Raw genomic sequence first — 24,667 nt, forward strand, 5'->3', positions numbered from 1 at the left:
ACTTTTGCAGTCTATGACAATTATCCCATTCCCATGCTGCTGGGGGAAGACTTGGCCAACCACGTGAAGCTAGCCAAGAGGGTGGGAATAGTCACCCGCAGCCAGGCTAAGCAAGCTTTCACCCCCATCCCTGTTCCTGAGCCGTCCACCAGGACCCCGTCTGTGTTACCGGAGACCCAAAAACAGGTGGTGGATCCGGATCCCCTGCCAACGACTGCAACAGCCGTAGTGGATCCAATCCCAGAGACCCAGCCAAAGCCAGTCCCAGAACCGGAACTGGCAACGCAACCAGCACCAGAACCATTGCCAGCACTGAGTCCAGCGCTTGCAACCCCGTCTACAACTCCAATGCCAGAGGGCACCAGCGAGCCTAAACTGGCGGAAGCAGCAGATAACCCTACCCAAGAGGCTCAGCCAGAGCCTGAAATACCACATAGTGCACCAGCGAACAGCGGTTCACAGTCAATGGAAAAAGCCCCAGCACCTGCATCGCTTCCAGAGGGACCAAGCCCCAGTCCACAGTCCAAGGAGGAACTGATGTCTCCAGCATCAAGGGAACAGTTCCAGGCCGAGCAGGAAGCAGATGACAGCCTTCAAAAAGCTTGGGCAGCGGCACGGAGCACCCCACCGCCTCTCAGCTCTTCTAACCGATCCCGGTTTGTTGTAGAAAAAGGACTTTTATACAAGGAGACTCTTTCTGGTGGGCACCAGGAAGACTGGCATCCTCAAAGACAGCTGGTAGTTCCCACTAAGTATCGGGTAAAGCTCTTGAGCTTAGCCCATGATCATCCCAGTGGCCATTCTGGGGTGAACAGAACCAAAGACCGGTTGGGGAAGTCCTTCCACTGGGAGGGAATGGGCAAGGACGTTGCTAATTATGTCCGGTCTTGTGAGGTGTGCCAACGAGTGGGAAAGCCCCAAGACCAGGTTAAAGCCCCTCTCCAGCCACTACCCATAATTGAGGTCCCATTTCAGCGAGTAGCTGTGGATATTCTGGGTCCTTTCCCAAAGAAGACACCCAGAGGAAAGCAGTACGTACTGACTTTCATGGATTTTGCTACCCGATGGCCGGAAGCTGTACCCTTAAGCAACACCAAGACTAAAAGTGTGTGCCAGGCATTAGCAGACATTTTTGCCAGGGTAGGGTGGCCCTCCGACATACTTACAGATTCGGGAACTAATTTCCTGGCAGGGAACATGAAAAACCTGTGGAAAGCTCATGGGGTGAATCACTTGGTTGCCACCCCTCATCACCATCAAACCAATGGTCTGGTGGAGAGGTTTAATGGAACTTTGGGGGCCATGATACGTAAATTCGTAAATGAACACTCCAATGATTGGGACCTAGTGTTGCAGCAGTTGCTTTTTGCCTACAGGGCTGTACCACATCCCAGTTTAGGGTTTTCACCATTTGAACTTGTGTATGGCCGCGAGGTTAAGGGGCCATTACAGTTGGTGAAGCAGCAATGGGAGGGGTTTACGCCTTCTCCAGGAACTAACATTCTAGACTTTGTAAGCAACCTACAAAACACCCTCCGACACTCTTTAGCCCTTGCTAAAGGAAACCTAAAGGATGCTCAGGAAGAGCAAAAGGCCTGGTATGATAAACATTCCAGAGAACGGTCCTTCAAAGTAGGAGACCAAGTCATGGTCTTAAAGGCGCTCCAGGCCCATAAAATGGAAGCGTCGTGGGAAGGACCATTCACGGTCCAGGAGCGCCTAGGAGCTGTTAACTATCTCATAGCCTCCCCCACCTCCAACATAAAGCCTAAGGTATACCATGTTAATTCTCTTAAGCCCTTTTATTCTAGAGAATTAAACGTTTGCCAGTTTACAGCCCAGGAAACTGATGACGCGGAGTGGCCTGCAGGTGTCTACTATGAAGGAAAAAGGAATGGTGGCGTGGAAGAGGTGAACCTCTCCACGACCCTGGGACGTCTGCAGCGACAGCAGATCAAGGAGCTGTGCACAAGCTTTGCACCGATTTTCTCAGCCACTCCAGGACGGACCGAACGGGCATACCACTCCATTGACACAGGTAATGCTCACCCAATTAGAACCCCACCCTACCGGGAGTCACCTCATGCCCAAGCGGCTATACAAAGGGAGATCCAGGACATGCTACAGATGGGTATAATCCGCCCCTCTACCAGTGCATGGGCATCTCCAGTGGTTCTAGTTCCCAAACCAGATGGGGAAATACGCTTTTGCGTGGACTACCGTAAGCTAAATGCTGTAACTCGTCCTGACAACTATCCAATGCCACGCACAGATGAGCTATTGGAAAAATTGGGACATGCCCAATTCATCTCTACTTTAGACTTAACCAAAGGGTACTGGCAAGTACCACTAGATGAACCCGCTAAGGAAAGGTCAGCCTTCGTCACCCAGGCAGGGGTGTATGAATTCAATGTACTCCCTTTCGGGTTGCGAAATGCACCCGCCACCTTCCAAAGACTTGTCGATGGTCTCCTAGCAGGATTGGGAGAATCTGCAGTTGCCTACCTCGATGATGTGGCCATTTTTTCTGATTCATGGACAGAACACCTGGAGCACCTGAAAAAAGTCTTCGAGCGCATCCGGCAGGCAGGACTAACTGTTAAGGCTAAAAAGTGTCAAATAGGCCAAAACAGAGTGACGTACCTGGGGCACCAGGTGGGTCAAGGAACTATAAATCCCCTACAGGCCAAAGTGGATGCTATCCAAAAGTGGCCGGTTCCAAAGTCAAAGAAACAGGTCCAATCCTTCTTAGGCTTGGCCGGATATTATAGGCGATTTGTACCACACTACAGCCAAATCGCCGCCCCGCTGACAGACCTAACCAGAAAGAAACAGCCAAATGCAGTTCAGTGGACTGATAAGTGTCAAAAGGCCTTTAACCAGCTTAAGGCAACACTCATGTCTGACCCTGTGCTAAGGGCCCCAGACTTTGACAAACCGTTCCTAGTAACCACAGATGCTTCCGAGCGAGGCGTGGGAGCAGTTTTAATGCAGGAAGGACCAGATCAAGAATTCCATCCTGTCGTGTTTCTCAGCAAGAAACTGTCTGAGAGGGAAAGCCACTGGTCAATCAGCGAAAAGGAATGCTACGCCATTGTGTACGCGCTAGAAAAGCTACGCCCATATGTTTGGGGACGGCGTTTCCAACTACAAACAGACCATGCTGCGCTACAGTGGCTTCATACCGCCAAGGGAAATAACAAAAAACTTCTTCGGTGGAGTTTAGCTCTCCAAGATTTTGATTTTGAAATACAACACATTTCGGGAGCTTCTAACAAAGTGGCTGATGCACTCTCCCGGGAAAGTTTCCCAGAGTTAACTGGTTAACAATTGTTTTTGAAATGAAACATATTGTTAGTTTTTATATAATCAGTAGTATGTCTAAAGGTACGTGTGTCTTATTAACTCTGTTTTCTCCTAGAGCTCCAGGAAAGAAATCACAGCCAGTGTGGAACCAAACGTCCAACACTATCTGTGATTTGGGGGGCGTGTCATAACTATAAAAGGAAGGGTAACAGCTCTCTGTGTACAGTACTAAAATCCCTCCTGGTCAGAGACTCCAAAATCCTTTTACCTGTAAAGGGTTAAGAAGCTCGGGTAACCTGGCTGACACCTGACCCAGAGGACCAATGAGGGGACAAGATACTTTCAAATCTTGGGGGGGGAAAGGCTTTTGTGTGTGTCCTTTGTTTAAGGGGTTGTTCGCTCTTGGGACTGAGAGGGACCAGACATCAATCCAGGTTCTCCCCATCTTTCTAAACAAGTCTCTCTTATTTCAAAATTGTAAGTAAAAGCCAGGCAAGGCGTCTTAGATTTACTTTGTTTTCTCAGCTTGTAAATGTACCTTTTACTAGAGTGCTTTTCTTGTTTGCTATACTTTGAACCTAAGACAGAGGGGATTCCTCTGAGCTCTTTAAGTTTGATTACCCTGTAAAGTTATTTTCCATACTGATTTTGCAGAGATGATTTTTACCTTTTGCTTTAATTAAAAGCCTTCTTTTTAAGAACCTGATTGATTTCTCCTTGTTTTAAGATCCAAAGGGGGTTTGGATCTGTATTCACCAGGAGTTGGTGAAAGGAAGGAGGGGGGAAGGGTCAATTTCTCCTTGTTTAAGATCCAAGCAGTTTGGATCTGTATTCACCAGGGAATTGGTGAAAGGTTTCTCAAGGCTTCCCAGGGAGGGAATCCATCGAGAATGGTGGCAGCGGGACCAGAGCTAAGCTGGTAGATAAGCTTAGCAGTTTTCATGCAGGCCCCTACATTTGTACCCTAAAGTTCAAAGTAGGGATACAGCCTTGACAGATGCAAAAGTCACTTCACCACAAACATAGCAGAAGTTATCTGCACTGTTCACACACGTACGAGGCATCTCTGCTCACTTTGGCTAAACAGAAATGTGTCCCTTTGCAAAATCAAACACTGACAAATAAGAGAGCACGACACTGTATGATTTCTAGAGCTGATATAGGGCAATTTGTTCAGCAGAGTGATGTAAGCTTCGTTATGATTGCATCATCCATGACTTCTAGGAATAACATGATGCAATTCATATCATGTATGATGCAATACCAGCTTCAGATTGCATCATTCATTGTTTTGCCTAAAAAGCGAGTACTGTCCAAACCCAGTCATAGATTTATTCATAGATCCAGTCAAAGATGTATTTTAGTCATTTCTGGTTTAAATTGAGATCCCTTCCCTTTATAACTCACTTATCCTCCGCCATTCCCAAGTCAAGGGTCATATATACTGACCCAATAGCATATCTTGAAAACTAGAGCCAATCAACAATTTTAAGCATCATTTTCATTCTCAGTGACCCAGAATTAGTAAAGTTGGACTACATTTATTTCAGAAGCATTTTGGCTGTAGAGCAGTATTGTACCTGGATTTAGAGTAATGCCAATTATTATGTTTGGTGGATTTCCAAAAACCAAAATGAAATTGAGAAGGAGAAATGAAACCAAAATAGAGTCTTTTTCTGAACTTCTATTGCAACTGCTTTCTGTGCTAAGCTCCCACCAAAAGCAACAGAATGGGATTTCTTGATATTTGTTACTGAGGAATGAGACCTCATCTAGTTCTGTGATTTATGCTGTACGAATTTATGCTTCCTGAATTACTGTGACCGTTGCCCTCTTGAAGATATCTCCAGCTCCCTATCTGCTGGCTGCCACTATTGCAAATGACAAATAACAATGCACACTACCCAGATTTTATGCCTGAGCAGAAATTTCACAGGCAACCTGGATAGATTTCTTGCCACATTGTTTCCGTAGTTCATACTTTTGTCCAATTAACCTGGTACAAGAAGAACAATGCACACTCCCAGTGTCCCAGAGTCAGACTTCTGTGATCTACAGCACCTACCATGTCTGTGTCTGAGACAGGGCCGAAACTCGTCACATAAATGTCTGTCTTGACTTCAGTTACGCTGTCTGGGAAAAATAAGAGAGAAAAGTAATTAGAGAAGTATTTTCATTTGCATATAAATGATTTTAGCATTTCATTGTGTTTTGTTTTTTCATACCAGATGCCTCCCTGCTGTAGTGTTGAATTGTCATCACCATCATGTTGTGAACAATGGCCAATTTTATAATTCATAATAGGGCAAATTCACCTCTGGGACAGCTCCATTGACTTCCACAGAGTTACACCAAGAATGGATAGATCCTAGTACATTCTGACAGTGCATATTTACATAATGTACACAGTCACACAATGCACAATTTTCTATGGTTCTATCCATCTTAAATATAGAGGTAAATCCTGATGTTATGATGTCTAATCCAAAATCCCTTTGTATTTGCCAGCCTGATCAGTAGGCCATTGAATTTCTCCCCAGTTTTAAGAAACCCTGGTTTTGTTAAAGTTTTGGGTTTCTTTGACTGTGCAAGAATCAATATTTGGATTGCCTTTCACTCTCATCACATTTGCTGTTTTCCTACTTGTCTCTTTCACGAAGAATGATAGCTCTCGAAAAGCTAGTATTGACCCGTCTGCTATAATCTCCTAGCTGCCAGACTCTACTACCTGTATTGATGCCAAGTAACGTCTTATTCCAGGAATAGCCCAAAATCATTGGGAGGCCCCAACTCAGGAAAGTGCTTTAGGACGTGCTTATCTTGAAGCACTTGTTTAAGTCCCATTGTCTTCAATGGGAGTAAAGCACGTGTTTAAAGTTAAGCATGTGCTAAAGTGCTTGAAGCCAGATGTAGTGGGGTGGTCACCCGCTCCTGCCTTAAAAGGCTTAAAACAGCCCGGGGAGAGGGCTGTGGCAGGGAAGGAAAAGCAGGGCTGATTGGGGAAAGCAACCTCAGCTGGGGGCCACGCCCCAATCAGGCCGAGTTGGCTTAATGAGGGCCCAGCTGGCCCTTATAAGAGGGCTGGGGCCAGGAGCCAGAGACAGACTCTCTCTAGCTTTGAGAGGGAGGGACCTGGCTGCAGGGAGCTGAGAGAAGGTACCTGGAGTGGAGCAGGGCTGGGGGAAGGCCAAGGGAGCTAGGGAGCTCCGGCCTGGAAACCCCCCCAGGCTGCAGCCTAGTGGAAGGACAATTAGGTACTGGAGTTGCAGGGGGCAGCCCACGGGTAGGCAGAGGCAGCCGGTCCAACCCCCCCTTGCCTATGATGAGTGGCTTTTACACTGCAGTCTGCCCCAGTGAGCGGGGGCTAGAGGGTGACTGGCAGTAGACCATGACTGAGGCAAGGTGGGGATAGAGGGTTGGGGGTTCCCCTGGGTGGGGAGACCCTGAGACTGGGGGGGTATTGCCAGGGGGCAGCACCCCAAAGACAAGAGGCACCGGGTCCTGGGAGGGACACGGGCGCCAGCGGCAGTGGGACACCAGCCTGCAGAGGGTGCTCCAGAGGCTAGAAATGCTAATTCCCTGAGATGACCAGCAGGAGGCGCCGCTGCGGTGAGTCGCGTGCTGCGATACCAGGTCAGAGTTAAGTACTGTTCAATGTGAATAATAATAATAGTAGCTAGCTCTTATACAGCACTTTTCATCAGTAGATCTCCAAGCGCTTTACAAAGGTATTCTCGTTTTATAGATGGGGAAACCAAGGCACAGAATGAAGATGTGACTTGCCCAAGGTCACCCAGCATGTCAGTATCAGAGCCAGGCCTCCTGGGTCCTAGTTCAGTGCTCTACTCACTAGGTATCTCATAGAAATGTGGCCAGATCTGGCCCCTAGAATGGAAGACTTCCATTAACAGATGTTAGTCTAGTCCTAAATTGATTATGTGCTCTCACTTCGTTTGAATGAGACTAGATGTCCAGAATGGTACCTCCTGATAGAATTGTCCATTTGAAGCCACTAAGAGAGATTCCTGGCTTCATCTAAGTACCTAGCATTGGCCGCTGTTGTAGATGTGATCCTGGAGTAGAAGATGGTCCATTGATCAATTCAGTTATGGAAATTCCTCTGTTCTCAGAGGGATAGTTTGTCACGTTTCAATTTATTTTGCAGCATTATGAGGCTCCATTCTGCAGTTCAAAGTTTTGCAACTAAAGTAAGATAATGCATTCTGGCAGGGTTTTCTCCTTAATGGGTAAAATATAGTATACATGTCTCTAGTTATTATGATTGGAGAGCTTCCGAGGCAGCCTGTGGCTGATATTGTTGTGCTATATATGTAACCCTTGATCTTGTCTTGATGCTGTAAAAGAAGGTTAAAGAGAAATATATGTGCAGTACACTTTCTGAAGTACACAGTAGTCAATTAGGCATTTTTCTAAGCAAAGCAAGTTACTTTTGTAATACTTAGAGGCTCGGGGTATCTCTCCGTGTCCTTCCAAGCAGGACCCAAAATGAGACACATAGCAGGGAAGAAAGTTCTAATGTTCTAAGGTTCTTTTCTTTAACATGCACTACTTTTTCTCCCTCTTCCCTTTCAGCATTCCTGACATCCATAATTTACAGCACTAATCACCATGCTGAGATTCAGGTCCAGCCATGGTCCCTGTGGTCTGCAGAATTAAATATTTTGAGGCTCAGACAGAAATGGGTTGAGATGTTGCAAGGGAAGGTGGGTCAGCGAGAGGATCTGTATTTCACGAAGCGACCTGCAGGACTCAAGTGTTGGAGAACTGGCACAGGAATTGACGAGCAGATGATAGCAGGCTTGTGGGGGGTAGAGAAAACTTTGGTACATGCTTTTGAATGATCTTGGTGGCTTTATTTCTAAGCTCGCGTTGGGCACAGTCCCAAGGAAGATGACTGGTGTATTTTTTGCAGACCCTTCTTAGTAAGGTTAGTTTCAGCATAACTGAAACTCCCACTGTCTCCATACCAAGCTTAGCAATGAGGCCTCTGTAACAGAAATAGCTGAAGAGTGGCTGGGCCTAGGAAGTTGTGAGGGGGAAAAAACAAACAAAACAAACTTGGATGGATCTGACCTGATCCAGGGTCTCAGTGAATGCAGCCTATTGTAAACTGTCCAGTCCCTAGACTCTATGGTCCCTTTGCTCCTGCAGGATATAGCAAATCTCACTGAATTCAGTGGGATTTAGGCATACCCTGCATTAGGAGAATACGGCCCAGGATTTTTCTCATCTGGACATTGGCATGTGCTTATCCATTGAGACCTGCAAACCTAGGATGAAAGTGCACATCCAGTAACAAACTTGCCAGGTTACTAAGAGGAGGACAGACAGAACAGCTCACCTCCCTACCCTGCTGATGACTCATTCACACACTCTGATAGAGAGAGCGCAAGTAAGGACTGTCGCATGACAGGACCTCACAGTGCAGTGAAAAACAAAGCCATGCACATGATGTACTGGGACAGAGGCTGTTGGATCCAAGTGGATGGGACCATTTGGTAATATAAGCTCCCAAGGGCAATGGGTTTTCCCTGGTCTAGTATGTACTTATTCCTTCCCGTCTCCTTGCATAAATGATACTTCTTAATATAATATATAGACAGCTGCAATCACAGTGTGACAATGTATTGGACAGTCCGTAACTGCATCATGTCAAAGACTGCACAGTGAATCATAATCGAGAAAGCCAGTGTCAGCCATCAGGATGTCCAGCAGTCACCATTCATCCAAGTGTCCATTTAATTAAAACAGTCACAGTCACAGGGATGTTCTGGAAACCACAGGTCAAATGGCCTCAGGAAAAGGGCTGGGCAATGGCCTCAAGCTGTAGCCAAGACTTGCTTGGTGCAGTTGAGGAGGGGAGGGGACAAAGGTGGCTGTAAATATCGCCACCTTTGTGTCCCCCTGTTCCTGGGACTGAATGGGGACCAGACCAGTTACCAAGGCTACCTCTAAACTAGGCCCAGTTGCCTGTAGCCCAAAGGGGCTGTTGTTGCAGCTGGGGTCATCAGGGCAGAGGGACACCATAACCATTCAGCCTCTCTCTCAGGAATGAACCTTGCATATTCTGGCCAAATCCTCTTCCAGTCTTTTTGTCTGTTACAGGCCAGCATCACATTACCTTCGACAAGAGCATGATGATTGCATCTTCCACTGCCCATGCTTCCACCTTGGTCCAAAGATCACAGTAGGTCACATCTTACCACCCACACAGAGCTCTGGGGCAGCACCTTGCTTCATCCACTGTGCCCCCTAAACCAGAGAAGCCAATTTATCCTGTAGATCCTCTACATCTAGACTATCTTGGCCATTCACCCTCATGACATGGCCCTGAGAGCCCCCCCACCCGTTTCTAGAAAAGCCAGACACACCCCTCTACTCCAACAGACTTGGGCACAAATTCCACTCTGCTTGATGTAAACGCTACCGAATTCAACGGAGTCACTCCACACCAATACATCTTGCATCTCGGCAGGGGGTTGGACTTGATGACCCTTGCAGTCCCTTCTAATCCTATGGCTCTATGATTCTACGATCAGCACAAACAGTGCTCTGTAGGGGATAAGGGGACTTCAGACAGTGGATCCCAGAGTCATAGAATTGCCAGCCTCAGTTGCTCCTCTTCTGGGCCATTCATCCTCCAAGCCTCCTCTGTGTGACAGCACCCAGAGAGACCCCATGCGGCTGGGCTTGCAGGCATGCTGGCTTCCACAAACCCTGCCCCCATGAACCCGTGTGCCTGGGGGACATCCCTGGTCATATAGGAGAGGCAGAATCTGACTCTCCTTTGAATTAGAAGGATTTCCACAAAAAATAGCTGCTGCCCTCATACAAATTCCAGTTGAGCTGTGAAAGTTGTAACTAACAAAAGCACAAGCAGATCACAGCAAACTACAGTCTTTGGGATTAAGGCCATTCATGATCCTAGCAATATTATGCCACCCAACGACTTCTGCAATGCATTGCTTATAGCACTGTATGAGTTCACTGGCTCTGTGGCAGGGTGGATAAAAATCAATGATTTTTTTTTAAAATAAAAAAATGGATTTTTTTATTTAAATTGGATTTTTTTGATAAAATGCTTTTTGATTAAAAAACCTATCTAAAGATAGTTTTAATTAAGATACATTATAGTTCAAAGATATCTCATCATGGAATAGGGATTATAAATTCTAATTCTATAGTATGAGACAATATATTTATGTAATGTTTAAGAAAAGTTTTGTAAATGAGTTCCAATAGTTCATAGATTAGGGACCCAATCTTATGGGGTTCCACAGGCTTCTGTATAGATTATTTAGGTTAATCTTGCTATCTACCCAATGGGACTCAGTGCTCAGTCTAGAAGATAACATCAGAGATGCTTAGTTTTTCAGTTCTCAAACTGTGGATTTGTGTCTCCAGAGGTAACTGCTTGTTAACAGCAAAAATGTTTTTAAATAAATAATATATAGAGGTGAGAAATAACAGCCCTCAACTCTATTGTCCCTCTGCAAATTTGTGTACACAGAGTCAATCCCTTACCTCTCTCTAAAAGTGCAAAGTTTCAGAAAGTTCAATGAATAGAAGATTGTTGGGGGTGTAATAGATCTGGACAAGGAGAAGAAGTCTGGAGATAAATGTGAGAAGCGATGGTCATATGCTTTTTTGTTAAAATATTATATGTTTGCTGTTGAAGAAAAAAAATCCAGAATACTTAACGTTGTTGTTTTAGTTAAATAAAACAATTTAAATGTCCGTCTGGTGATGTTCTCCTCCTAATACAGCATGGCAAGAAAATCCTCCAAATATTAATGATTAACCTGTTGAATTGGAGATAGTTGATCTCCCAATGATTTCATAAATATCTGCTTCAATTACCTTTGGTAAATGAAATAACCAAACAATCATTCATTTTCTGATATAGCTGTAAAACTAATCTGAATAGTTTTCAAAATCACTGTTTAAAAATGTATAGTATGTACCTTCTAAAAATGAAACCTACATCTATCTCTGAGTTGTGAAGAATGTGTATTAAGGTTACAACAACCAACAAGAATGCACTTTTATGTAGAAAACCATGAGTAAATCGAGTCTTCCTGACAAGTGATTTAAATCATGATTTAAATCAATCTGATTTAAATCAAATCCACCCTGCTCTGTGGTAATGATACATTCTCTCCCTAGCAGAATCCTACAGATATTTAGATTGGAAAAGCAAATATCAGGAACACATTGCACCTGTTTTTACCGGGGCAGAAAGCAAAGAGCAGCCTTTTCTATTTCAATCCAAAATACAATGCAGAGTAGCCTGGCTAATTCTCCCCTTCCTAATCTGCAGACCTGATCATTCGCCCATGGAAATCTGGCCATCTCGCCACACATCCCAGCAAATATTTAATAGCTGAGTGCTGGATCACGGACACTTCAGCGCTTTCACCAAATCTGCTGCAGAACATTAAATAACACTTGGTTCTTCTCTAACATCTTCCCGCCGAGCCTCTCAAAGCTGGTTGCACACAGGGCCGGCTCCAGGCACCAGACGAGGAAGCACATTCTAAGGGGCAGCATTGCGGCTATTCTTTTTTTTTTTGCTTCAGCAGTCCTGCTGCCCCCCCCCCCTTTTTTTTTTTTTGCTTGGGGCAGCAAAAAAGCTAGAGCTGGCCCTGGTTGCACACATTCATGAATGAAGCCTTGCAGTCCCCTTGGAGGCAGGTTAGTATTATGATCCCCATTTTACAGATAGGTAAACAAAGAGAAAGAGACTTGCACAAGGTCACTTAGGAAGCTGGCAGTTGACCAGGGAATAGAACTCAAGAGAGCCAAGTTCTTAGCCCACGTTTCTCCAGTGTAGGACGTACGGTGCACTGTGATGCAGTGCAATTTATTAATTAACACTAGTATTGATACTGCAGTAGCACCTAGAGGCTCCAATCAGGGATCTGGGCTTTGTAGTGCTAGGCGCTGTACAGACACAAAATAGAGACACAGTCCCTTTCCTAAAGAAGCTAATGACTAGATGTAACAGGTGGCTGTAATAAACAAATGGGGAGGGATGGCGGAAAGGGGAGAATGAGGCAACTACAATAAGTATCTGAGCAACACACACTCTGCATGCTGGGTCTATGCTGATTCCGGGTCTGTGTATCTAGGACAGAGTCATTAACCTGTAGGGTGACCAGACATCCCGATATTATCGGGACGGTCCCGATTTTAGGGGACTTGTCCCGCGTCCTGACCTTACATCGGTCGGGACGCCCTTTGTCCTGATATCAGGGACCCTTTAGACCACAGCTGCGGCGCCGCTGCTTACCGCTTCCTGGGGCAGCTCCTGGCGCCCGCCCGCCGGCAGGAGCGCCGCGTGCTGCAGAGGTGGGGCTTGAAGGCTCCAGGAGTGGGCAGAGAGCCCTCCGCCCCCCCCCCCCACCCGACCCAACCCGACCCGACCCGCAACCCTAGGAGCCAGAGGGACTAGCCTGCCGGATGCTTCCCGGGACAGGAGCCGCCCCAGGTGAGCACTGCCGGGACTCCCCATCTCGCCCCCTGGCAGGTCCCTCTGGCTCTTAGGGTGGGGGGGGCTCTGCGTGCTGCTGGCGCCTGTAAGCCCTGCTCTGCAGTTCCGGCAGCTCCCATTGGCGCTTTTCCCGGCCAATGGGAGCCACGGAGCTCGCGCTTGTGGCGGGCACAGCATGTGGAGAGTCTGGAGACTCCCCTCGCCGCTCTCACCCAGAGACCTCCCAGCTGGGCTGGTGAGTTCGGCCAGGGAAGGGGGCAGGGTGTGAGTGTCTGGGAGGTGTGTGGGGGGTGCTGGGCTGTGAGGGTGTGGAGGGTGCTGGGCAGTGGGGGAGGTTTGTGTGTTTTGGGGTGCTAGACAGTGGGGGCCTGTTGGGGGGTGCTGGGCAGTGGGGGAGATCTGTGTGTGTCAGGGCGCTGGGCAGTGCGGGTCATTGTGTAGTTGTGGTGGTGGGGCTGTGGGGAAGGGCAGAGGGAGGGAGGGAGGGGAAATCTTTGTGTATTGGGAAACTAGTGAGTGGGGGGTTCTGTGTGGGGTGCCGGGCAGCTGTGGTAGGGCTGTGGGCAGGGGGGCGCTGGGCGGGGTGTGTGTGCACAGCACTGTGGATTTGTAGTGGAAGGGTTGTAGGGGGCTCTGGGCATAGTGGATCCAGGGGGCGCTGGGCAGGGGAGCTTTGTGGTGCAGCATGGGCCCACCCCCAACAGGAAGGGACACGCTGGTAGCACAGGGCTGGTAGCACAGGGCAGTGTGCCTCTGGCTCCGGTCGGGGCTGTGCACCTGTGTCTGTCTGTCTTCCCTCCTCCCTCCCCCCCACTCGACCAATGTGTCCTGATATTTCACTCTTGCGATCTGGTCACCCTATTAATCTGGAAGGGGAAGCAGTGTTTTCGAGCAACTAGGGCACTAGCCTGGAGTCTGGAGAGCTCCCTTCTACTCTTGCCTCTGCTGCATGACCTTGAGTAGTTGCTTTCCTTCAGTCTTGTCATGAGCCTTCTGCAGCAGAAAACTTCTGCTATGTTCATACAGCACCCAGCACAATGAGGTACCTGTTCCCAGATTGGCATCTCTTCATGCTACTGTCATACAAATAAGAAATAATAATATTAATCAATACACCCATTTTCATGATAGATTATTAACACTGAATACCAATTGGCAAAGCATTCTGTGCATGAACACATTCAGATTGTTTTAAGCCCTTTGAGGCAAGGACTGTCATTGACATGTTTGTACAGCACCTAGCACAATGGGGACCAAGGCCATAACCAGGTTAGGTACTGCTGTATTATAAAGTGTTTAATAAAGGGAATATACCACTGCAGCCGGGCTCTTGAACAATCCACTGATATTTATTGTCACCCTTTGCACCCTGGTGGAAAGCCAGGAAATTCTGTAGACAAGCTAAACAGATCCTTCGGTGCTTGGGATTCCAGTGGGGGGGGTAGGGGAAGGGGGTGTTCTCATTTGTTAATGGTGATTGGGAGGGAAGGAAGGAGCCAGACTCATCCTACCCAGGTACTGCAGTGTTAGTTAACCAGCGGCTTATGGTGCACAGTGAGGCCAGTCGTGACGTCAGAAATGGATATATGTAGGTGCCCTCAGTAGCCATTTGCAGCAGTCAGGAAAGATCATGGCATAGATCAGGTAATGTCCACCCCCACCCCTGAGGAGCTGCCACTGAGCATAAGCCTCTCTTCTCCCACACTTTCCACTTCCCATGGTAGTGAGCACAGATCTTGGACTCACCCTGCCCAGGACTCCTGCACTGAATGTCGTGAGCACTCAGCACAGCTCAGGGTCTGTGGCAGAACAATGAATTGAACACAAGGTCTTCCAAGATTCTGGCTAGTTCCCTAATCACTGCACCATCCTTCCTTGCCAAAGAGTGTATTCCCTGGTCTGGGTGTACTTGTGTTTCTAATGCCATCTGGAGAAATTTTGCAGGCAGAAGCAATGAATGCACTGCAGGCTGAGCAGAGGCGCTCCCCTCCCCCCCCCACACACACCTAGCGCAGAAAAGTATTCATTAACTCACCCCTCCTCACCAGGCAATGCTGCTTGGCTCCTGTTGCAAAAATCCCCCAGAGCTGGGGCAGATCTTCAATGAAAATGTAAAACAGAGGCCAGAGCATCCCTTCCCCAAGCATTACCCCCTGTTATTCCCAATACCTGCTCCTCTTCAAAAACTACCGTCCCCCTCTCCAAGAAATTCCCAAGCCAGATCTACCCTGCTTGCAAAGATAATAAATGGCCATATTCACTTGGCAGCGAGGACTGAATTCTTCTCCCACTGATTCCAACAAGCAGAACATTGACAGTAGCATTATCGAGGGCACCGCAGGGCTTCCATGCCACAGCATTTGTGGGACATGCCTCATATAAGGGACCAAAGGCCCATTTGCTCTCTACTCCTGGCTGTTGCTGCTGTGCATCACCTAGACTATGAACGATCCAGTCCCTGCCTCTTTTCCTTGCTGGCTCCCATCCTTTGTGCTGCAGACAGAGCCAGCCTGCCACCCCCTCACCACCCACTCATTCCTGAAATCTCCCATTTAAGTGCTCACGACTCCCTGGGCAAGCGAGGGGGTGTATATTATTTACAAAATGACTGAGTGCTATTTTTATTTGCTTCTCAGAAGCACTAGCTGCAGCTGAGCTGGAATACAAATTACCCTGTCTCAATTCCTCTCCCTTCTCTGGCTGTCTGCTGTGGGACTGCCTCTACAAGTGATTAGGGGAGGGAGGGAGGGAGGGAAGTAAGAAGGCTGTTATTAAAAATTCAGCTGTAATCACCAACTGTTATTTATTTAAGAATCTCAGCCCTAATATAATCTGCTGGTATGTTTGTGTGTCAGTTTGTGGATGCTGCGCTGTGATGTGCTGTAGCAGGAGTAATGCAGTGCTGGGGGATCCCAGAGGCTGGGCTGCATTCTAGCAGAGATGATGCAGTCGTGTCTCATTGTGGGGTGTTCCCGATGGTGTACTGTAATAAAACGGGGAGTGAGGCAGTCGGGGCTTAGTACAGGAGCTTTCCGAGTATTGTGCCAATATAGTGGAGGTTACACAGTCTTGCTTCTGTGCTGGGGTGTTCCGGATGCTGTGCGGTTATACTGCAGTGGTGATGCACAGCTGCAAAGTGCTGAGGGGGTCCCAGGTGCCATGCTCATAGACTCTAAGGCCAGAAGGGACCAACATGGATCATCTAGCCCGACCTCCTGCACCTCGCAGGCCACAGAACCTCACCTACACCTGAAACAGACCCCTAACCTCTGGCTGAATTACTGAAGTCCTCAAATTATGATTTAAAGACTTCAAGTTACAGAGAATTCATCATTTACACTGGTTTAAACCTGCAAGTGACCCATGCCCCATGCTTCAGAGGAAGGTGAAAAATCCTCAAGGTTTCTACCAATCTGACTCAGGAGAAAATTCCTTCCTGACCCCAAATATGGCAATCACTGAGCATGTGGGCAAGACCCACCAGGCAGACACTTGGGAAAGAATTCTCTGTAGTAACTCAGAGCCCTTCCCAGCTAGTGCCCCATCTCCAGCAGTTGGGGATTTTTGCTACTAGCAGTCACCAATGGGCCACAGGCCATTGTAGGGAGTCCGATTGTATCATCCCCTCCATACACTTATCAGCTCAGTCTTGAAGCCAGTTAGGGTTTTTTTTGCCTCCACTGCTCCCTTTGGAAGGCTGAGCTATATTGGAGGTTAGGCAGTCATTCTCAATGCTAGAGGTTCCTGGATCCTTTGCTGTATTACGGCAGAGGTAAAAGTGTCATGTCTAAATGCCAGGAGCTTCTGGGTGGTAGGTGCTGTGCTGTAAGCCAGCAATGTCAGAGGAAGGATGGGCTTGTGGTTTAAAGCACCAGCCAGGGACTGAATTAAATTATTGACTCCAGTCTTCATGTGTAATTTTGGACACACAAGTCACTTAGACTCCCGATGCCTCAGTTTTAAAATGAGACAACAATACTACCCTATCTCCGAAGGGTTTTGTGAGGTTAGCTGCATTGATGTTTCTGAGGTGGGCAGGGTCAACAGAGATAGGCGAATAGAAGTGCCAACAGAGAGAGATGCAGTTTTATCCCAATCCTGGAAGTAGCCATGTGCTGTGAACTGTATCGGTGGGTCCTGGCTACAGTCATGTCTAGAGCTCACCAACATATTTTGTCTCTGACAGAAATGTCTCAATAAAAAGCATTTTTCAGGGCTCTGGAATTGTTTGTGAATTCAGGTCAAATTTGACAAATAGTGAGTCATAAAAACCTAGAAAAAAAAAGAGTTTCGACATGACATTTTGTTTTCAAATTTGGCCAATTAAAAAAATTAAGTAAGGTGAAAAACACCTGAAAACTGCTAAATTTAAACAAAAAAAAACAAAAAAAAAATTGTTTCGTGTTGACACAAAAAATATTTTGGTTCATTCAATGGAATATTTTTAGTTTTTTTATTTGACTATAAGTTTTTTTAAAAAATTGGTTTCAGTTCAAAGTGGATTATTCCCCCCTGGATTTTTCTGTTCTGTTGCAGAACCAAAATAATCCATTATTCACTGTGATGTGCTCGCGTCTCAGTGCTGGAGCTCTCAGATGCTGTGCTATGATCTAGCAGAGGGAATGCAGTTGTGTCTCGGTGCTGGGGGTTCCTGGGAGCTGTATTATGATCTAGCAGAGGGAATGCAGCTGAGTCTCAGTGCAGTAGGTTCTCAGATGCTGTGCAGTGATATAGCAGACGGGATGTAGTGGGAGGTTAGTGCTAGGGGCTCCTGGGTGCTCTGCTGTGATGATATAGCAAGGGGACACCGTAGTGTCTCACAGCAGCAGATTCTCAGATGCTGTGCTGTGATATAGCAGAGGCTTCTTTCTCCCTGAGAGTTGTGTCTACTTTGCTCTTCTTTTTGCAATTAGTTTAAACACAACACACTGAGCAGAGTCTGGGCTGAAAACTTTAAATTCCTGCCACCTCCCAAGTCCCTGCCATCATCAGATGGATGAAAGTACCTAAGTACTAGAAGGTAATTTCTACAGCTGCGCACAGAGGCTTTATGGCTCTCTCATTCTTCATTTTCTCAGCTTCTCGTTTTGGGGATTTAATTTCTTTCCAATTTTAGCCCTAGGAACAAAAGAGGAATAGAAATGTCTTTTCCTTCTGCGACCTTTGCTGCCGCCCCAGGAGAACTGCCTTCGATTAATGTGCCTGAGGCTTAACAGAGCTGGGACTGTGCAACAAAGAGTACTTGAAACACGGCAGTGCTCTCCTGAAGGGGGAGGAGCACTGTAGTCCCCTCATCAAGAAGCTCCACCCTCAGGTTCCTCCCTTCTCATTCCAGAGATCAAATCCCACCTCCCCAATTTGCTCTCCAAGCCCCCTTCATCACAGGGACCATCTGGCTAAGATCCAGTGCAGCACCAGTTGTTGTCTCTGACAGACCTTTTCTCTGGGTAGCAGGGGGTCCTGTCAGTTTCAGCAGGGCAATGGACTGCACCACGCAGACATGAAATCCCACTACATCTTTAATACCACACAATAGTGACCGAGCCTACCCATTGCAAGCAGGAGTCTCCACTCTCCAGCCCCTTTTGGTCCTGAGCAGGTCCTTGTATGGTGTGCAGCAGGGAACCGGGGCTTGATTCTCTACTCCTGAGGGAATTCTGCACCAAAAACTTAAAAATTCTGTGCCAAAAAAATAAAAATTCTTCACACAATATTTTAAAATTCTGCAAAATTTATTTATCAAATAAATGTGGAAGCTCCACCATGGCATTGGGGAGCACAGGCCACTGGCTGCACAGAGGTGGGAGATCACTGTGCAGCTCCCCCTCCGGGACATAGACTCAGTGGTGAGGCTGCACCCAACCCTGACACAGCGCAAGGACTGGGCCTGCCCCAGAAACACCCCAGGGCCCTGGCCCTCTATGCCAGGTGCACCAGGTGTGGGCAGGCAGGCTCAGCAAGGCAGGATCCAAGTGTGGAGGGGCTTAGTAGGAGGGGGGAATCCATGTGTGGGCTGAGAGTGTTCTGTGTGGGGCAATCTGGGTGCAGGCGACTCAGTGGGAGATCCTGGTGCATGAGGGGGGATCTGGATGCACTTGGGTTTGTTGGGGGGCTCTTGGTGCAATGGGACTCTGCAGGGGGGTCCAGGTGCAGGTAGTTGGGGCTCAACAGGAGGGGTGTGTGAGGGGGATAGAGCTCAGCAGGGGGGTCTGGGTGTGGGGGGATCAGTGGTGGGGTCCAGATGCTGCAGGAGTGGGGCTCAGTGGGGTGGAGATCCAGGTGCAGCTGGTTGGGGCTCAGTATGGTGGGGATCTGGGTGCAGGTGGCTCGTTGGGGTGGTGCAGGGGGAGTGGGGTTCGTTGGGGGGTTCTGGGTGCGGGGAAGGAGGTGAGGGTTAGTGGGGGGGTCTGGGTACATGGGGGTCTGGATGCACGGGGGTTGGGTGGATGGGGGAGCAGCTCCATGTACAGTGATCCCTCCCCCTGCAGCTGAGGAGCGATGGGTGCAGGAAGCGTGCAAGGGTGAGTTTGCAGAACTTTCTACAGCCGGGGAAGAAATCTGGGGGTGAGATGCCATGCAGGGGAAGAGGAAGTCCCATCCTCCCCAGCCCAGCCGGGACTAGCAGCTGAGCCCGGTGCAGGGTAGGAGCCATCAGCCGGGTCTTCCCCAGTCCTTCCCCCTGCCCCACAGTGATTTACCTCTCTGCTGGCAGCCCTGGGCACCTTACTGCTGGGGAGGGTCTGTGCTCTTGTGGCTTCCTTTTGCTTCCCCATCAGAAAGTCATTTTTCTGCAGGGAAGCAAAGAAATCTGCGGGAGTCATAAATTCTGAAGATGCGCAGTGGTGCAGAATTCCCCTAGGAGTAATACTCATCATACTAATGAGGGGCTAAGCCAGCACTCCCCTAGCTGGAATTACTCCAGCATTCCCTGGTTCTTCTGTGCTTCCACTCCTGCTCATTCCTTCCTGTCTTGAGCACATATGCACCATACTCTGCCCCTGAGCTCAGCATGAGCAAACTCTCTGTGACTTTATCACATCCCTAGTTACTCAAGCAACCAAACCCCTTTTGTTAACAAGGAATTCTCTCCCGCAACACACTGCCCTGGTCCTCCTCTCCTGGCACCACTACCGGCTCAGCCCCATCTCCGTCAAGTAGGGAGCAAGCCAAATGCCAGGTGTAGGCTGGGAATTACGCCTCACACACTAAATCCAAAAATAGGACAACACAATCCCTGCAAACTCTGTTGTCTCCAGCCAAATGAACCACATTGCTATCCAAGATATACTGGGCCAGATTTATCCCTGGCACAGCTCCCTTAGAGTCTCTGGAGTTAGCGGGGACCCATCCTGTTTTTTTCTTTCATTGGAGTTAGAGCTTCATTAACAGCCCAGGTGACCAAAGTGCACAGATCACCCACTGAACAACTACATGTAAACTCTCTCCAACAGCATGGGCCTCAGCAATGACCAGGAAGGAACCACTCCAGGCCAGAGGGTGCCCACCAGGGTCTCAATAGTGCAGGCCATTTGGGGCCAATTTGCTGGTTCAAACACTTGCCCAATAAGGAAATGGATGGAGACCAACAGTGGCCCTCACATAAGCCACCAGATGGCCATGACTTTCCGTTCCTGCCAGCCTGACCTGGGTTTCAGAAGGTAACCTAGGAGTGGAATCCCTGGGGCTGTTTCATTCCCCCAGCCTGTGGTTCTGGAATCAGGACCGCTGGCAAGAATGCTCCCCTCCCAAGTTAGAAGGGTGCAGCTTTTACTAGCAATGAGGGAGGAAAGAAAGGGATGGGTGAGAGAACCCTGCGAATGGAGGAGGACTGGTCCGTGTTACAGTAGAGAAGAGACAGGGCTGGTCTGGAATGAATACAAAGGGGGTTCTCTATTGAGGCTACTGGACACAGCCAGACCCTGTGGTCTCTCTAGTTCACTAATGCAATCCCACAGGGCCACCCTGAGGCCTGGCACTACAGTATTAATAGAGGAAGAGGAAACAGGAGCAAAGGAGGCGATGAAAGAGTAATGCAAAGGTGACCTGATAATCTAGTGTCACTAAAGAATACACCAAGCCAGAATGACAGAAACAGGAATGCCTCCCTCCCAGGTCTCTTCTAGGAACAACAAAGCCTTGCTGTCTCCCTGACTACTGCTCTGTGCTGCGGGACAGTGCAGACCTCTGAGGCTGTTGCTTTTGCTTGGGAGCAGCAATGCAGAAGAAATCATCTTGCAGAACAAGGCTCATCAAGACTGGCCTTGCCACACTGGGCCATCAACTCCAGACATCCAATCCCAAGAAAACCCATGTGCTGTTGCTGGTGGGAAAAAAGAGACCAGAAGAGCATCCCCTGCCAGCACAGTCCAAGGCGCAGGGGCTGGGGACGGGCGGGGGTGAAGAGAGGAAAGCTGCTGCTGCCTCCTCCAGCATCAAATCTGCATCTAAGAGAGTGAGAGAGACAAGGGCCAGGAGCTCAGGCACATCTTAACAGCTCTCAGCAAAGCCGCTTTTCTCCTCTCGACTGGTTTTGACTTGGGGATGTTTCTTGTTTTCTTTCATTGCATGTCCGCCTGTGACAGACACAATGTGTTTTCATAGTGACTAGCGGGAGAGAGCACAGTCCAGGGGACAGAGGGGAAGAAGAGAGCTTTTCCTCTCTCCATTTCATTCACGCCCTGGGAGGAAGGGCTTTTGTTAAGAATGAGCCACTGGGAGCAGGGAAAGACACTCCATAAACAATAAGGACCTGAAAGGAAAGGGGCTTGGGAATCATTTCGGAGCTGGGGGCCAGATCCTCAGCTGGGATACACTAGCTCAGCTCCATTGACTTCAGCATTCACCAGCTGATCAACAAACACCGTATAATTAAAGAGTTTCTGAAAACCCATGCAGGGCAGCAGAGGAAAAGGCACATTATTCTAGAAGCGATTCCACGTCACAGGACATTTTCTCCCCTTGTAGACAGAATGTCAACAGAAATCATTTCAGACAAGCACTCGTAAAGGTCTTTTGGCCACATATGTATACAGACAGGTTAGCAAGTGACCACATGCATGCAGCTTCAGGAGCAGCACTCACCACCTTTCCCTCCAGAAACACAGGCCTCTGCCACTAAACTAATTAAAATCAATAAACTAAATAAAATTAATAACTAACTCTTAAATAGCCCGTTTCATCACAAGATCTCAAAGCACTTTGCAAAAGAGGGCAAATTCATTATCCCCATTTCACAGCGGGGAAACTCAGGCACAGAGCAGGCACAGCCAAAATGTTCATACTTGTGTTTCTACAGTCAATGGGTTAAATAAGTGGCCTGGTTTTCAGAAGTCAATGGGAGTTTCAGTGGCTCAACATCAGCAGATTCTGACATTGAGTAGCACCTTGCTCCACAAGTGGCCCCATTAACTGCAGTGGGCCACTTACAGAATATGGTATATTCAGAATTTGGCCTAAAGCAACTTGCCCAAGCTCACACAGACAGTCTTCTCTTTGAATGTCAAGTTACTTATTTAAGAGCCTAGACTATGGAGGTTAGCCTCAAAGGTCAGGCACACAAGTTTGAAAATTTTGGCTTATATTTATTTGTCAAAAGCATACTGTAGTGTGTGCGCACACGAGAGAGAATATCTTAAATATAGTTTGAACATTATAAAATGTGGGTATTGTTGTTGGCATCCTTTCGTCTACGAGAGATGGTGGAAACTGCAGCCTGTGATGTAGATGGTTTGCAATGTCTCATGTGACTGAATAGTCCAATCCGAGATTTGCATGATCTTTGGCAGTTATTGCAAATGTATGTATCTTGGTTGGGAACTGCTTGCTTCCTATGGGCTCTTTTCTCTTCAAGCTGTAGGAGCCACCTCCTTTATGATTTTTAAATATACAATGTGCCACTTTACAAAAAAGGGACAATTTGATATAATGCTCAACATATTTTATATTATAGCCCATTGTAAATGGATGCACAATAAATTTGAACGTATATATAATACGTGAATAATTCTGCCATTAAATAAATCATGAGAGCACCCTCATCTTGAATACTGTGTTCAGTTCTGGTCGCCCATCGCTGCAAAAATGTTTCCAAAATAGAAGAGGTCCAGAAAGAGACAGCAAAATGACTGGGGGCACAGAAAAACTTCAACACGAGGTGAGAGTGAAAGGACTGGGGCCTTTTCATTTAGAGATGATGGCAGAGGTCTATGAAATAATGAACAGTAAGGAGATGGTAGATTGGAGCACTTGTATTTATTTTTTCTCATAATATTTACGAATAAAGGGACATTCCATACCATTGAAAGGAATACAAACACAATATATAGTTAACCTGTGAAACTCCATGCCACAAGATAACACAAGGTCAAGAAAAGGATGGATGTTTAAGTGGACAATGAGAACAATCCACAGTAACATTAGATAGGATCAAAATAAAAGGACAGAAGCCTCCTTGTTTCATGGTATAAGCCAACCACTAACTCACTGCAGTTAGGAAGAAAATTCTTCTATGAGCAGGTTATTACACTACAAGGTTTCTTGCATGTTCCTTTGAAACAGCTAGTGCTGGCCCCTGCCAGAGACGATATATATGACTAGATGGGCCACTGGTATGATGGGGCCTCTGAGCCCAGGCATAATCTCCTGCACCTGATGCTGCTGCAGCACACTGGAGGGAAATGACACTTGTCCCTGTCAAGGTGTATTATCCCCCACTACCCCATCTCCTATCAGGATCCATGATTGGTTCATGACATTGTATATGTAACCCTTCTGCCCCTCTGAGTTGGCAGCAACAAGGGCCGGGTTCAGTATCTAGGGGTTCCGTTTCAATAACGCGATGCAAAACCGGCTCGAGCCCCCACCCAGTGACCTGGGACAATTACATACCACCCCCAGGGTGCCTCTAGGAGGCAATACTTCCCCTCTCGCAAGCACGGAGTCTGAGTATAGCAAAAGCCTTTTAATAAAGGAGGTTTCAGAGTAGCAGCCGTGTTAGTCTGTATCCGCAAAAATAACAGGAGTACTTGTGGCACCTTAGAGACTAACAAATTTATTAGAGCATAAGCTTTCATGGGCTACAACCCACTTCTTCGGATGCATCCGAAGAAGTGGGTTGTAGCCCACGAAAGCTTATGCTCTAATAAATTTGTTAGTCTCTAAGGTGCCACAAGTACTCCTGTTATTTTTAATAAAGGAGGGAAACAATGTGGCATTATGTTGGGGAAACACCACAAACAGGATTCATAACACAAACCATGAGCAAAAGACCCACCTCCAAGTAAGTTTGGCAGTGTCCTTTTCCCCTCAGGGTCTTAAGTCCAATCACCCCAAAGTCCAACAACCCAAAAGTCTCTGTCCCTGGTCAGTGCCACCCCAGAGTTCAAAAGTTTATCTGCAGAGTTTCCCCCCCCCCCAGCCTGGGTGGAAATGGGTGGGGCACACGGGGTGTTAAGGGGCACCTTTCGTGGTCTGAGGCCGACTGCCCCGCCTCTCCGTGGAGTTCTGCTGCAGCCTTCACCACGAATGGCTCCGCTCTACCAGCCGTGCCGCTCTGCTCCACCAGCCATCCCATGAACCACTCCAGCTGCCCCCCCCCAAACTGCTCAGCTCACTGTTCCACAAACCGCTCCACTCTGCCGGCTGCTTAGCAATATATCTTCAGGCTCTCCCACTAGTTAACACAGCACTCAGTGATCTCAGCTCAGCAACTTTAGCTCTTTTAGTGATTTCAGCTTGTAGTAGGGGAGCCCCAGTGCTGGTGCACTATTGGCCCAAAGCAAATTCAGCTCAGCAATCTCTAGCTAGACTCCTAATTGAAGCAAAATTAGCTCTGCTATGCAACAGTGG

At 47.7% G+C, this 24,667-nt stretch overlaps 1 protein-coding gene across 1 annotated transcript in view; it reads right to left on the bottom strand.

The window, feature by feature from the left end:
• GABRA3 (gamma-aminobutyric acid type A receptor subunit alpha3) overlaps nucleotides 1-24,667 on the bottom strand; it is a 113,055-nt gene that overhangs the window by 46,527 nt on the left and 41,861 nt on the right. The window contains exon 3 of the mRNA XM_065411006.1: nucleotides 5,372-5,439. Coding sequence (XP_065267078.1) covers nucleotides 5,372-5,439 — 68 coding nt within the window. The remainder of the gene's footprint in view (nucleotides 1-5,371; nucleotides 5,440-24,667) is intronic.

This window comes from Emys orbicularis, chromosome 9 (genome assembly GCF_028017835.1).
Source record: "Emys orbicularis isolate rEmyOrb1 chromosome 9, rEmyOrb1.hap1, whole genome shotgun sequence".
NCBI classification, from domain to species: Eukaryota; Metazoa; Chordata; order Testudines; family Emydidae; genus Emys; species Emys orbicularis.